This window comes from Adelges cooleyi, unplaced genomic scaffold (genome assembly GCF_023614345.1).
Source record: "Adelges cooleyi isolate 19-005CV unplaced genomic scaffold, UGA_ACOO_1.1 ACOO_flye_CR_arks_rails_tigmint_CR_PRNA_108, whole genome shotgun sequence".
Lineage (NCBI taxonomy): Eukaryota > Metazoa > Arthropoda > Insecta > Hemiptera > Adelgidae > Adelges > Adelges cooleyi.
The window spans coordinates 5,926,575-5,940,619 of record NW_026095761.1 but is presented as its reverse complement, the minus strand read 5'-3'; the positions used below and the strand labels follow the sequence as shown (position 1 = coordinate 5,940,619).

Sequence of the window (14,045 nt, the reverse complement as noted above, 5' to 3'; positions counted from 1 at the left end):
GTCTGGCAAAAATCTGATGTTGACATTGCAAATCGTTATAAATCTTATACCTACTAATCTGATGTGTTTATTCTTACAATTCACATAAGAAAACAAATATTTTCGATAACAAGTCAATTGTGATTTAAGTGCGATATTTATAGAGTTATAAAACAAATTCTAACCATTGAACTCATAGTAGATCTCGAGATGATTTAGTGTCGGCGAAAGAAGAAACAGCAGATGGTAGTCGTCGACCATAATGATCGCTTTTATAACAGCTGAAGTATTTGCATGCAACGTAAAATCTGTAACGACAAGAATTTAAAAGGGCGGACGAAAATAAAATTAATTGCTTTTAGAAAGAATAATGAGTTCAACGTGGAAAATATCTACTTAAAATTAAAATTGCAATATCTTAAAATAATGAAATCGATAGAAGTTTGTCATCTATAAATGCTCGGTAATACCATTTTATCAACCTACTATTAATCATTCTTAAAGACGACCGTCCCTAAAGCGGCTTGCGAACTGATAAGATTGTCACGAGTTCATCTTTATTCTGAATCATTGAGTATCAGTGGCGTATTTATAGTGGAGAGTGACGATTTTTTTTTTTTTTTATATAAGTAATAACTAATTAACAGTTTAGATTATGGTATTCGTTCAGTTCTAAACGGGTTTTAATTAACTAAATACAAGAGCTGTGCTAGTTGAATATTTCTGATCGTGTTTATTTCACCTCACAACTGCTACGAATACAGGTTACAACAGGCAAGAGGTTTCTACACCAATAATTTTACTCGTACTTTAGAAGCTCACAATTTGTCTAGAGGTAGGAGACCCAAATAATAGCTGCATGCGTTATACTAACCCGTTCATTTGAATGATCCAACCGCGATCAGGACACGTCGGGTTTGACGATATTGTTTCCAATAATTTATGTATATTGCCGTCGCGGAGAGAGTAAAACTTAGCGGAAAACTCGCGTGCGCCGTCAACAGTGTTAACCGTCAATGTCATGTACGGGCGGAGATATCTGCAGTGAGCCGAGGAAAATATCAGCAGCCCACAGGTGGGGGAAACACAACGACTGTGGTCGTGTTCTTTTTGGCGATGAAACACCATAGAGAAACACGTCTATAGTGCGCTTAGCTCAGGATCTTGCACTCTTCCACGGTGGCGGCTGCACGACCGAAAACAGACAAGGACACGACAAGGTTATGGAGAGACAGGCGATGAAAATTCATGTGCAACAGAGCCTTTAAAAAACCGCAACCCAGTGCACCGTACCTGGCCGGGAAATGGCAATCGCGCATTAATTGACAGGCGAATGCCAAAACTCGAGGACGTCCGAAGAAAACGAAAAAGTAAATTAAATCAACTTCCCATATTATATTGATTTTCGTACAAGAGGGACGCGGACCCTCCTCCAAAAATAAAAACCTATTGATACGCAAAGCCTTAGTTTTATTACCCGGACAGAGCAATTTCGTGTAAGCCAAACACGGCTATTTGTCTGCTTTATGTACAACTACTGACATTTGACAAGGGGCGTTCTTCTTTTGTATCCCGGCATTTGATGTGTTCCCGGTTTTGTGCCCAAACGACACCCTCGTATATTATATGAATAAATATTACACCATAATAAGTAGCAACATTCGTTTACTAACCTTCGGCCTCTAGCAGCTCGTCATAGATAGTATCGGCAACGTCTTCTGTGTCCACGTGGTCCCAGAGCCCATCGCTGCCTAACACCAAAAACTCCTCGTTTCCATCTAAAACTATAGCTCTCATTTCCGGTTTAGCAGAGATATGAGGCTTGTACCGGACGTCGCCTACATGTACAAAAACACATCACATAATATAATTATAAATGATTTATAAACTCTTTTTTTTTTCACAAGTTTTTATTGCATTAATAACGACGGGTACATTATACATTAATTATGAAATGTATAAAAAATAATTTTTTATTTTGTTTCTTTAACAAGCAACACTGAGCTCAGAGAAGTCATCACATCAATATAACTGTCAAATTCGTCGATAAACATCTTAATATAAATCTATGACGCATTTTGTTGCATACATTTTAAAGTACAGGGTAATTACACGTTATATATTTTCCGTTTTATTTTCATATTAAAATAAAATAATTACTATACGATGACGCACTTTTAAAATTAGCCACCCGCTACCAATACCCCATGTGCTTTTGTAAAAGTATCTCTTAGGATGAGCCTCATCGAAAACCAAAAAATGGTATTAATAGGGAAATTTGTATAATATAAAATGACATTTGATTTTGTTGTTAAATGCTAAATAATTTTTTTTGTGTGTACGTTTGTACAGTATATAAGATTTATACTCGATTCTTAAATTAAACTTTGAAGGTATGAACTGACCAAGAAAATTCAGAAACTACTCACGTGCCAGTACAAAAAACAAAATTTGTCGACTATCAGTTCCTATATTTATACATTTTATCTTCCTTTTGGTGAAGATATTAAACAAAAAAGGTGGTTTAAAGACAACATTTGCGAATTTTTTTTTTAATTATTAATGAATATTAGAAGTTTACATAGAGAGAAAATATGGACTCAATTAGTAAAAAACTCTAGTATTTACGTACTATTATTGCCTACACAAAAGGTCTCGAACGCTGTCTCGTTCATTATAGAATAATTCCGTTTTCTTTAGAATTATATTTAACAAAACTGTGAAAGAGAGAGAAAAATCTATTTTATTAATCGGTTTAATTCTGATAATTCCTAATATAAAGTGAAAATCCTCGGTTATGAAGTAAACAGTTTTTTTTATCAAAATGTTATAGATTAATCTAAATAAAATGTTATATGGATATTATAGAACACTTGCAGTTGCAACATTGTTAAGGAAACAGTGGTGCTATAAATATATCTAAAACTTTGACAGAAATAGTTATTTTTTAAACGATAGTTTTATCTTCACTTATGTAAACTTTAAACTTGTGTTAAAATTTCAAAAATATAGTTAAAAATATTTGAATGACAAAAAAATACTCAATATTTACCTTATTTAAAAAAAAAGTTAAAGTTTTGTAAACCAAGTTCCCACTTAATATATATTTGTAAATAATGTCATTATTTTCTTCTTGTGTCAATCAGTAGTTGATACCTAGTGTTAAGTCTACTTTTAATTTACATAATTTAAAATCGAAACTTTCAATATGCAAAAGACCAACTTTAATTACCTGTATTTCTACCTAAATTAAATTCACTTTGCAATGAAAAGACATTTAAATTAATTTAAATACATAATTGATAGAACTTACCAATAGCCCTGGACACTGATAGCTGACCATCAACACGATAAATACCTTGATAATTTGTAATTATTCCACCCTCATCCCTTATTCTTTGATTTTCGTCCTACAAAAATGAATTGTATGTTAAAAATGTTAAATAACAAAAAAGGGAAAATAATTTTAGTACTTATGTACTTTGTCAACATTTTTTTAAAAAGTATTCAAAATACAAACAATATATAACAATATAAACATTTTGATTTTAATAACAATACAAATAATACATAATTAATTTACATACATTTCTTTGTGGAACGTGTTTGTTTACTAATGATAACGGAGTTCCATTTTTCCAAAGAGTAGCTAATGAATCACCCACCCAAGCTACATAGATTTTTTTTTCTTGTGGCCTGTACAAAACGCATACTGCTGTAGTACCACTCACTAAATTCTAACAAAAATATATATACATACAGATTTGTTATTGTAACATATATATTATACAAAATTATTTTATATTCTTACGTATTTTTCAGTTTTTTGTGTAAACATTTTGTCTGTGGTAAAAAATGCATCATAAAATGCATTTTCAGGATTAGTTGGATAATAAGATGACTGCACGAGAAACTGGTGCAAATACATGGAACTATAAACTGCAGCATCATGTCCATTGTGACCATCGTACACTGCATAAAACGAAGCTTCGGCATAACCCTACAAATCAATAGTTAAATTATTGATATATTTATAATCATCTTAATAATTAATATTTCAGTTAACTACAGTATTTTTCATGGTTTCATTTTGAGAGAATATAAAGTGTTTTAATAATACAGAAATTTTAGATTCACTAGCAACAATGTTTCTTAATTAACTGATTGTTTTAATTATTAATATATCAAATAAGAAAAAATTATCAAGTTTTAAAAGTTTCATTCATAACTTAATGTTTTGTGTAATTTAATTTTTTTTAATGTAAATTATAATATAAATCCAGATATTTTAAATGTACACAATAATTGGAATTTTTATACATGCATCACAAAAATCTATAACAGCACTTGAATGTATTAAAATGTTATGACAGCTAAATATTTGTATACAAAACCACAATGTTATGTTCTTATTTAGTATTTTTCATAAAAATTTACTTGTGCACCTTAATATCAAAGAGTGTATGCAGGAATGGTACAACTGTTATATAATCTTCCATGCTGCGTCTGGCATTTTTCAAAATGAATGATGACCACCATACTGAAGATTTTGAAGGATGGTACAACTCTAATAGAGTTGGGTTGTAGTTTAAACAAATTTCATTTAATTTCCCAATTACTTGTTGCATTAACCATAAGGATTGATAATCTGTAAAACCGAATATAAATAATAATTGTTTATTTATATGTATTATATTAGGCTAAATCTAAAAATATATTTTTGTAATTATCTCCCTGATTGTTACAATCGATAGAATGCATAATCTCCAACAAAACGAAATAAACAACAGGCTAAAAAAATATTGTATTGGTTTTACAATATTGTAAAACCAAATTATACTTATATACTTTATTTAAATTTTAAGGTAACATACATTTATATAGCACTATGAAATATACTTTTTATAAATAAATATAAAATAGGTATTAAAAAATTTCAAAATTGTTTTTTGTCTAATTCCATGTTTTTTTTTTTTTTTAATCAATACAATGTAAATAAAAAAGGATATAATTCCATAATTTATATACCTTTTTTTTTTTTAATATTAGAACATATTTTTTGACAAAAAAGTATAAAATTAATAAATATATTATATACAAAATATATTTACTAATTTTTAATTAGCATAAAAAAAGATAAAAGAAAATCATTGTAGTACCGTGTTATCAACATTTTACGTTAAGTATATACTAGTTTAAAATCTTACCTTTTTTTTCAGGGCGATAACCAAAAGATTGTGGTTCAACAGTCCATGGAACTCTTAATTCATTAATGACTTTTTGCGTCAAGCATACAATAAGATCTGTTGGGCATTTCCTGATAAAAAAAAAATAGTTTATATTTGTACAAATTGATAATAAATGAAACTATTTCATTAAGTAAAACCTGTCTTAAAAGAATCATACAAGAAGAAAATTCTTTACTCAGTAAAATATACATATAAAATGATTTGGTGGGACTAAAAAGTAGTAAAGCATTGACATGTTTTTTTTGGAGTTTAGTGTCAGTGATTATTAAAATATTTTTGATATCTTTAATATACTTTATCCTCCAAAGCACTAATGAATGCATGATTAACATTGTGACTTTTGGTATTTTTTAATTACAGAAACTAAATGGCAGGGTTATCATAGCCGAGCGACCGCCAATGAGACTTTTTAAGATGCGACTGCTTGGAGATTAAAGTAATTACTTTACATCTCGTTGTACTTATTTAAGAGTTTTGAAAATGTTGTATATCAAAATTATATTGAAATTTCTCTTAGATGTTCACAGTAAAATTTTTCCCGTAGTTTTAAAAATATATGTTTGTTACAAATTATTTCACAACTGTATTGTTTAACCGCCAATAAAATGTATATACCTGTCTTTTAAATATTGGTGACACCAGTCAGCTGCAGCTCCAGCTAATTCGCCCAAATCCAAATCGAACCTCGGTAATTTGACCGGCAGCTGCTCACTTCTCACCGTATCGGCAAATTCTTCGAAAAATACTTTCCAGTTGTTATCCATAGTTCAATATCTTTGTACTTAAAGTATTAAGGTAACATTACTGGATTAATATTAAAGATGAGAACGAGAAATGAAAGTTGTCCAAAAGAAACTATTTTATTTTTCTTATACCTGGTACATAAATCATAATTTTTGATTTACTAAAATTTGCGGTAAAATTATTTACACTAAGAATCCAGCGCTCAAAAAATCAATCAGTGCAACCAACTTTTTTAATTATTTATCTGTGAATTAAATGCGTTTGTATTGCAATTTATACCTAATTGTTCTCGACTAATACACGTATCTTTAATTTAGAAAAAAGTTTTTTTTTTTTTAATCCCATAGGATGGTAAATGGTTGAGTTCAAAATGTTTTAGAATTTTTTCATAAAACAAAAACTGTAATGTACACATAAATGCTGAGTTATTTGTTCAATGGCCACCTGTTTGTTATCACACCATTGCGTTCGTGTTATCAAGTTGATTGACGATTTTTTGCTGGGTCTTGTGTGTAGATCACGTTAATTTGAGACATTTGTTTGTCCGAGTACAACCGCTAATTTGCGGTATCATATGTAAATATGATTTGTTGTTGTTGATGTTGTTAATATTTTAAGTCCATCATTATACACGTAGGCGAAAAATGATATTGTTCTTAATGTTTAGATGATGAACAATAAAAAGCGACCTTAGGTAGCCGGCACAATGAAACTGATCCATAAAGATATTGAAAAAGATGGCAAAGGGTTCGTAATAGATTTCATAACGATACGTTTATCAAATAATTCAAAAAATTGTTGGTTTTAGAACTGTGGTTCTCATACCTGAAGAAGCCGAAGATATGTGGCAAGCATACAATATCATTAGAGAGGGTGACCGTGTGCGAGCATCTACTATTAGGTATATAAAAAAAACTAATATAAAATATATTTTACATGAAACTGATTTATTTATTTATTTAAAATTTCAATACTACGGGAGATTGCCATTAATAAATCACCCAACTAAATACTATACTATATGAGTATATGACACACAGTAAAAATAATAATACTATAGGTTAAATATGAATTAATATGTTATATTAACCTATGATAATACATCTATAAAAAGTCATAGGTATATTAATAATTGTATAAATAATCATTTTTTAAATATTAAATCAAACTATTTTAATCCTAACTTATACATTTTTTTTATAATCAATTCCTTTAATTTATGCTACTTTTGTTTAGGAAAGTACAGAATGAATCAGCTACCGGTTCATCTACTAGCCACCGTGTTAGGACAACATTAACAATAAACGTGGAAACTGTAGATTTTGACACACAAGCTTGCCTACTGCGTCTTAAAGGTAGAAACATTGAGGAAAATGAATATGTTAAGGTAAATATTATCAAATTTACTCTTGATCAGATGTATATGCATAATTTAATTGTTTGTTGATATTTAACTTAATTTATCAGTTTACATAACACTAATGAAATATAATAACCTTATATTATATATGATTACTCAAAAAAGTGTAATTGCAGTAGTTTGTGCGACATCCATTAGTATTGACTCGTTAGTATACTCAGCACAATTCTTAATCTACATGTTCTTATTTTAAACCATTATTTTTGTTTTAGATGGGAGCATATCATACAATAGATTTAGAATTAAATAGAAAATTTTCACTTATCAAAGAAGAATGGGATTCCATTGATCTAGAAAGAATTGAAATGGCTACTGACCCAACACAGGTATAACACTTAATTTCCAGATCCTCCAATTGTAGCAAACTCTATTATATGATTATTTTTTGTTTAGACTGCTGATGTAGCAGCTGTTATAATGCAAGAAGGGTTAGCACACGTTTGTTTGATTTCTGGAAGTCGCACAATAGTACGAGCGAAAATTGATCATAATATACCTAGAAAACGCAAAGGAGACGTAAAACAACACGAAAAAGTAGTTGAAACATGATGTAGTTTGCACGAGCTTTTTATTAATTCTACAAAATTAACACAAATTTAGGGAATATTAAAGTTTTTTGAGCTGGTGATGCAAGCAATATTGCGCCACATCAAATTTGATGTTGTCAAATGTACAATAATTGCCAGTCCTGGTTTTGTGCGTGATCAATTTTACGAATACATCATACAAGAAGCTGTCAAAACTGACAATAAAATAATCCTAGAAAACAAATCAAAATTTATCATGGCACATGCATCTAGTGGTTTTAAACATTCACTCAAAGGTAAGGACTTCTCATCTTCTTTTTAAAATTACCTTATTCTTTTTTCTTTTCTTTTGTCATTGAATACTATTTTTAATTTTAAGTTATTTTACAAACATACTATTTATTTAGTTATTTAATATAAAATATACTCTTAGAATGATAAATGAATCAAATGAAACGATGAGGAGTCTTAACTAGAAGTAAAAGTGGATCACTTAATAACAGTGAAAAAGAACTTACAAATTATTGAGTATACTCGATAATATTATTTTCCAAAATGTGTACAATTAATAATTATTAATTGATAAGAAACTATTAGTGTATCATTTGCTTTTAACTGATAAAGTGCTATACAGTTATAAAGTCATTGTTAAGCAATGCCCCTTGATGAAGACATTTTTGTCCAACAGTTTTCAACTGCCTACCACATTATGTTAATCATATGATCCTAAAAGGGCTTGTTTTATTTTAAATTGCTATTATTTTAGTAGGTAAACTATGATTAGATGTAATATGAATAGCTGGTTATGTCTCATGAACTAAAAAGTATTAAAAGATAAAATTTAATTCTTATTATTTTTTCTTTTATATGGCATATTATTTGGTGAAAACAATTACACTTATTTTGATTTTCATTGTAAAAATGTACTTAAACTGTATTTAATTTAAAGTTTAAATAATGCTTATGTATACTATATTAATAGTATAAACATTGCCTAATTGTTACCAATCAATAAGTTGAATATAAAATAAATAATAAATTGTAATTTGGATTTATTAATTTTTTCAGAAGTTTTATCAAACCCATCCATTGCTGCCAAGCTCGAGGATACAAAAGCACTTGGTGAGCTTAAAGCGTTAGATAACTTTTATAAAATGTTGCAATCAGAATCAACCAGAGCTTTCTATGGAATTAACCATGTTGAAAAAGCAAATGAAGCTATGGCGATTGAAACATTACTTATTACAGATAGCTTATTCAGGTAAATGATTACCTTTCTTACTGATTTTGTGTCAAAAACTTGATTTTTTTTTTTTTAGGAGTCAAAATATATTACAACGTAAACGTTATGTTAAGTTAGTTGATAGTGTACGAGAGTCGGGTGGAGATGTAAAAATATTTTCAAGCATGCATGTTACAGGAGAGCGTATGTACAAGTTTTAAAAAAAAATTAAATAGAAACCATGTAAAATTTTTATTTTTTTACAAGTATACAGTTATAAAATAAATTATGTTTTCCATATGACACTAAATTTCTAGTGATTGACTAATTTATTTTTTGTATACCATCAGAGTTATCACAAATTACTGGCGTGGCAGCTATATTACGATTTCCCATGCCTGAACTAGAAGATGATGATGAAGACGAAGATGATTTAAATGAAAGTACAACTAATTGAATAAATTTATTTTATACCTTGCCGCCTTTAAATACGATATGTTTTTATTGAAATGTTTAGTTATAATTAAATTATCTTACAAAATGTTCATTATTTGTAACCAGCTTCTTTTAAAAAATTGTCAATAAATATTATTTATGTTGTTAAATAGTTAAATAGAAACCATCAAATTAACGAACTACTGTAAAAAAAAAACATTATTGTATTATGTTACATGGTGTTAATTGTTGAATCAGTTATATAAATTATTTTTATGAATTATACACAGTGTTGCATCAAATGTAAACAAACTAAACCTTCTTATGTGTTGAAAATTAAAATTATTGAATATTTACAATTATCCTTTCTTTAAGAAAAGAAAAATGTTACATAAAAAAATGACTTGTAAAATGTTAATACTACTTATAGTCATTTATAGTTTTAATTATTACTATTATTAAAACTATTGGTAAATTTTTTCAACTCGTTAACTGCCAGAATACAAGATAACCCTTCGTTTAAACGATACTTTTCAGTGCTGTAGCAGTTGGCGGGTTAAACAGTTTTTTACGAATAGTAAATATAATAATACTAGCAGGCAGCTGCCCATCTGCCCGGGTTAGTAAATACAATTATTGCAACGTCAAGCTTTGTTTATAGTTTAAAAGGTGGAAAATTGCAAATCTATGCCACTTTAGGTAGAGATGTAGTGAAAAGTGCAATACTAAGGCATGTGAGATGTCGTAGTTCAAATCCCATCCAAGCTGCTGGTTTTTTTTAAACGTATTATGATATTAAATAAACTACTTGACCCGTGGTATGGTCCACAAGTTGAAAAAACCTGCATGTCGATCGGATTAATCGGTTTCAGAGCACAAAGATTCTATTTTCACATTAATATACAGGGATCTGATGTAAAACACTCATCATTTTTTTAGAAAATATGAATATTTTAAAAATAATTAAAAGTTTTTCTTTTAAAAAGAACGTGTTTGATGACCGCAAATGACCTACAAAAATGTAGGAGGAAATAACGTTAAATTATTAACAAAAAATTCACTAATTTGTTTGTTAAAATGTTAAACCTTAATATATATATATATATATATATATATATATATAATTTGATAGTTGGAGTATTCAAGAATGAACAAATTACCCTAAGGGAAATTTATTTCAACAAATAATGAACAATCATCACAGGGAATCAATAGTGGTTTTAAGAAAGATTCATTTACAACTTCCGATTCTGGTAATGAAAATATTCCACCACATCGACAATTATAATATAAAGTATCATTTGCTTCATTTTTTTCTAAATCTCGAACATGTAATGACTCAAATAGAGTCACTTGTGAGTCCATATTGTTTTGTTCTAATTGTTCATCATACGATTTCTTTAACTTTGAATCCTTTAGAACGTTCCATGCTTTATTTAAATCTGCACACATTTTAGCTGCTGATTGGGAATCACATTTATCTGGATGTAATTGTAAAAGTAATTTCCTGTAGCTCTTTTTTAGAGTTTCATAAGACGACATAGGATCGCAGCCCAAAATATGGTAGAGATTTTGTTTGTCCTATCAATAAATAAAATGCTTAGTTAAATTATTTTAGCTAAGGTAAAATAACATTTTAAAAACCTTAATAGTATCTTCATATAGAACTACTCGTCGAAATGTAATTGATATTCGTGTTTTACGATACACAATATCAGGTCCATCTATGGTGTTAACGACATCAAATTTACGAGGTGTAATACCATGCTTCCAGTCATTTCTAGATTCACCAGACATTATTAATAAAGATTTAGATTTTAGAAGAACACTGCATAGGTCATTGTCATTTTTGTAATCCATTACTATATTAGACCCTAATGATAATGATATAATGTAACCATCAAATATACCACAAGTATCTATGTGACTTGGAATACCTAAAAACACAAAAATATCAATTAGTTTGGAACACTATATAGTTAAGTATGAATACATTAACAGATAGTTTTTAAAATAATAACCCAATTAAACAAAAAATTGCTGGGAAGGGATTGTAGTTTTTTTTTCACTAAATATTCATTCGTCCATTAAACAAAGCTGCCTGCAATCTAATGTCAAGCAATTGACGGTAAGGCTATTTTATTTTAATACAAATTTCTTTTATTACTTCAACTTCAATGCAAAACTCAGAAGGTACTGTTTTTACTTTTATATCTGGACCCACAACATATTCCAAATCGCTGAACTAATTCCATCAAGTAGCAGGTCTATAGATCAGAAATCATACTTGAAAGGAACTTTATAAGATATCATATCAAACCCTAATTGTATCCAGTATCCACTATAATACTAAAAATACAATTTTAAATACATTCAGGCTTCACAATACTTTTATCAATATTTAGTATCATCCATTTGAAAGTTATTTTATCATTTTCAGTTATAATATTTCCTATGACTTATGATCTCATAGTCTCCTAGTCACTATACCTCGTAACCACTATACCCCAACCCCACCGTACTGTTATTGTATAAATTAATATTTCCATTTTTACTTTAAAAAAAAATCATTTTAACTTGAAAATGAACATTTATTTAAAGAAGCTTTTATTTATTGTATAAATTTCATTAAAAATTAAAGTTCATTTGTATTTATTTTATGTAAATTTGTTTAAACAAAAGAGGAAATTTCCTTTGTAACTTTATTTTTTATTTAAATAACAAAAGATTTCAATAATGACCAGGTTTTCTATAAATTAAAAGCAGATAAAACAAATATTACCTTGCCCTGGCAAATAGCGATTGATAGTTATTTGATTGGGATACCAATTTAGACGCAATTTAATAGCATTTATTATGAATTCAAACTCTTTAGGAATTGGATCACAATAACTATTAAATTTAACACCATTATTATCATAATCAAATTCATAACCATAATGTATTACTTGACGATTCTTCATACTACCTACAAAATATTTTAGATATATATATATATATATTAAATAACAAACAACACAAAATTTAATTTTTATTTTACTTGAATCGGTCCAATTTTCATTAAAAAATTCTAATAAAACAGCTTCTTGTTCGTCGGTAATAAAATGGTCAATTATTTCCAACCCTGGAGGAAAATTTGGTAGCAACACAGTTGTTTTTGGAACTGTAAACATATAATACACATTTTGTTACGCTTATATTTCTTCATTTAATTTTTTTGGTTAAATTGGCCCATTCAAATTTGCTTTGATCTTTGAATATCTTTTTAAATTATTACCACTACAACATCAACAAAATATATTTACCAGAATCTGTGTAAATTAAATAAAGTGGCCTCTGATTTTGAACATCACTAGTATTTCCATTAATTTTATCAAATGCATTTTTTGCTTCTTGTACATTGGAATAACTAACGAAACAATACGATTTAAATGGTAACATAGTAATATTTTCCACGAGTCCATACTGAGAAAACAATTGTGTTACATGACTTCTACCAAATCCATTCACCAGGCCGTAATTGCATAACATTATGTTCTATAAGAAATAATAATTCAAAATTAAAAAAACTCAAAAGAAATATTTCAGTTTAATACTCAATAAGCGAAATATAAATATTTTTGTTAGCATAATGTAATTTATTTTTCATCACATTTTGTGAGCGATTTAAAGTTTAACTGCAAGTAGTTTCAGATTCGCCGTTGTACGTACCTTAGTTGGATTATCACCTGATTCAATATGTAAGTCATTTTTTAAAATTGATTGATATTTTGACTTTTTTCTACGTAGCTTATGATTCATAGTAATTGGTTGAGCAGAAAATTTAAAGTTTTAAATTATAGATTACAAATTAAATTAAGTACATTGATTAAATAATCAATATGATACAAAATACTATACAAGACACCTTAGGCCTATTAATTAGTTTATAGGACTATGCTAGATACAATTTAAAATTAAAAATTATAATATAATTTTAAAAATAAGTTAATGAAATAATTATAATGTAATATTGTTATTAGAAGATAAGCCGTGATAATAGCTGATAAAATTTAATATCCATGTGTTGTCAATAATTACTGGTGTTGTTGGTCACGGTAGATGTAATTACTATTATATTAGATTATCATTAAATGAACCCTTCAAAATCAAAGTGGTGCATAATACACTTATTGAAATTTGTGGTTTTTAACATGATATATTTTTTTATATTATACATTTAATTTATTGTACAAATGTTTAAATATTAATTTACATCATAATCACAAATTTCAAAAAATTTGACATAGGTATTTAAAGGGCTCATAATATATTATTATAATTTTTATATACTGTATACATATTAAAATATAATGTCGGCGGAATCATTTATAGCTAGAAGATGAAAATTATTATTGGGGCAGTCGACAGTTCTTATCTCTTATCAATTTTTGGAAGAAATGTCGCTGGGGTATATTCTGAGGCTAACT

General features: G+C 28.2%; 3 protein-coding genes across 6 annotated transcripts in view; 1 reads left to right on the top strand and 2 right to left on the bottom strand.

Moving 5' to 3' along the window:
• LOC126847356 (uncharacterized) overlaps positions 1-6,128 on the bottom strand; it is a 43,996-nt gene extending 37,868 nt beyond the window's left edge. For 2 of the 3 annotated variants that reach the window (XM_050587505.1, XM_050587504.1), the window contains exons 1-7: positions 5,844-6,128; positions 5,187-5,296; positions 4,425-4,627; positions 3,791-3,979; positions 3,567-3,716; positions 3,293-3,389; positions 1,653-1,817 (exon numbers count right to left, since the gene is read on the bottom strand). In XM_050587505.1, the coding sequence (XP_050443462.1) occupies positions 1,653-1,817; positions 3,293-3,389; positions 3,567-3,716; positions 3,791-3,979; positions 4,425-4,627; positions 5,187-5,296; positions 5,844-5,992 (1,063 nt within the window). In that variant the 5' untranslated portion in view covers positions 5,993-6,128. The remainder of the gene's footprint in view (positions 1-1,652; positions 1,818-3,292; positions 3,390-3,566; positions 3,717-3,790; positions 3,980-4,424; positions 4,628-5,186; positions 5,297-5,843) is intronic. The other variant, XM_050587503.1, reaches the window with a different exon arrangement.
• Positions 6,129-6,463: 335 nt separating this feature from the next.
• Positions 6,464-9,825, top strand: LOC126844503 (protein pelota). 2 transcript variants are annotated; one of them, XM_050582761.1, is made up of 9 exons: positions 6,464-6,719; positions 6,781-6,873; positions 7,209-7,359; positions 7,605-7,718; positions 7,786-7,926; positions 7,993-8,215; positions 8,988-9,180; positions 9,239-9,384; positions 9,492-9,596. In XM_050582761.1, the coding sequence occupies exons 1-8, from the start codon at positions 6,679-6,681 to the stop codon at positions 9,360-9,362; spliced, it is 1,080 nt and encodes a 359-aa protein (XP_050438718.1). In that variant the 5' UTR covers positions 6,464-6,678; the 3' UTR covers positions 9,363-9,384; positions 9,492-9,596. The 2 variants fall into 2 exon arrangements, with proteins under 2 accessions (XP_050438718.1, XP_050438714.1); XM_050582757.1 differs by having other exon boundaries at positions 6,465-6,719; positions 9,239-9,345; positions 9,492-9,825.
• An 869-nt stretch (positions 9,826-10,694) lies between these two features.
• LOC126844495 (alkylated DNA repair protein alkB homolog 8-like) lies at positions 10,695-13,877 on the bottom strand. The gene is made up of 6 exons (XM_050582745.1): positions 13,288-13,877; positions 12,882-13,113; positions 12,617-12,739; positions 12,359-12,544; positions 11,221-11,513; positions 10,695-11,157 (listed from the first exon to the last, which is right to left on the bottom strand). Exons 1-6 carry the CDS (start codon positions 13,375-13,377, stop codon positions 10,738-10,740), a joined length of 1,344 nt encoding a protein of 447 aa, XP_050438702.1. The 5' UTR covers positions 13,378-13,877; the 3' UTR covers positions 10,695-10,737.
• Between the last annotated feature and the right edge of the window lie 168 nt (positions 13,878-14,045).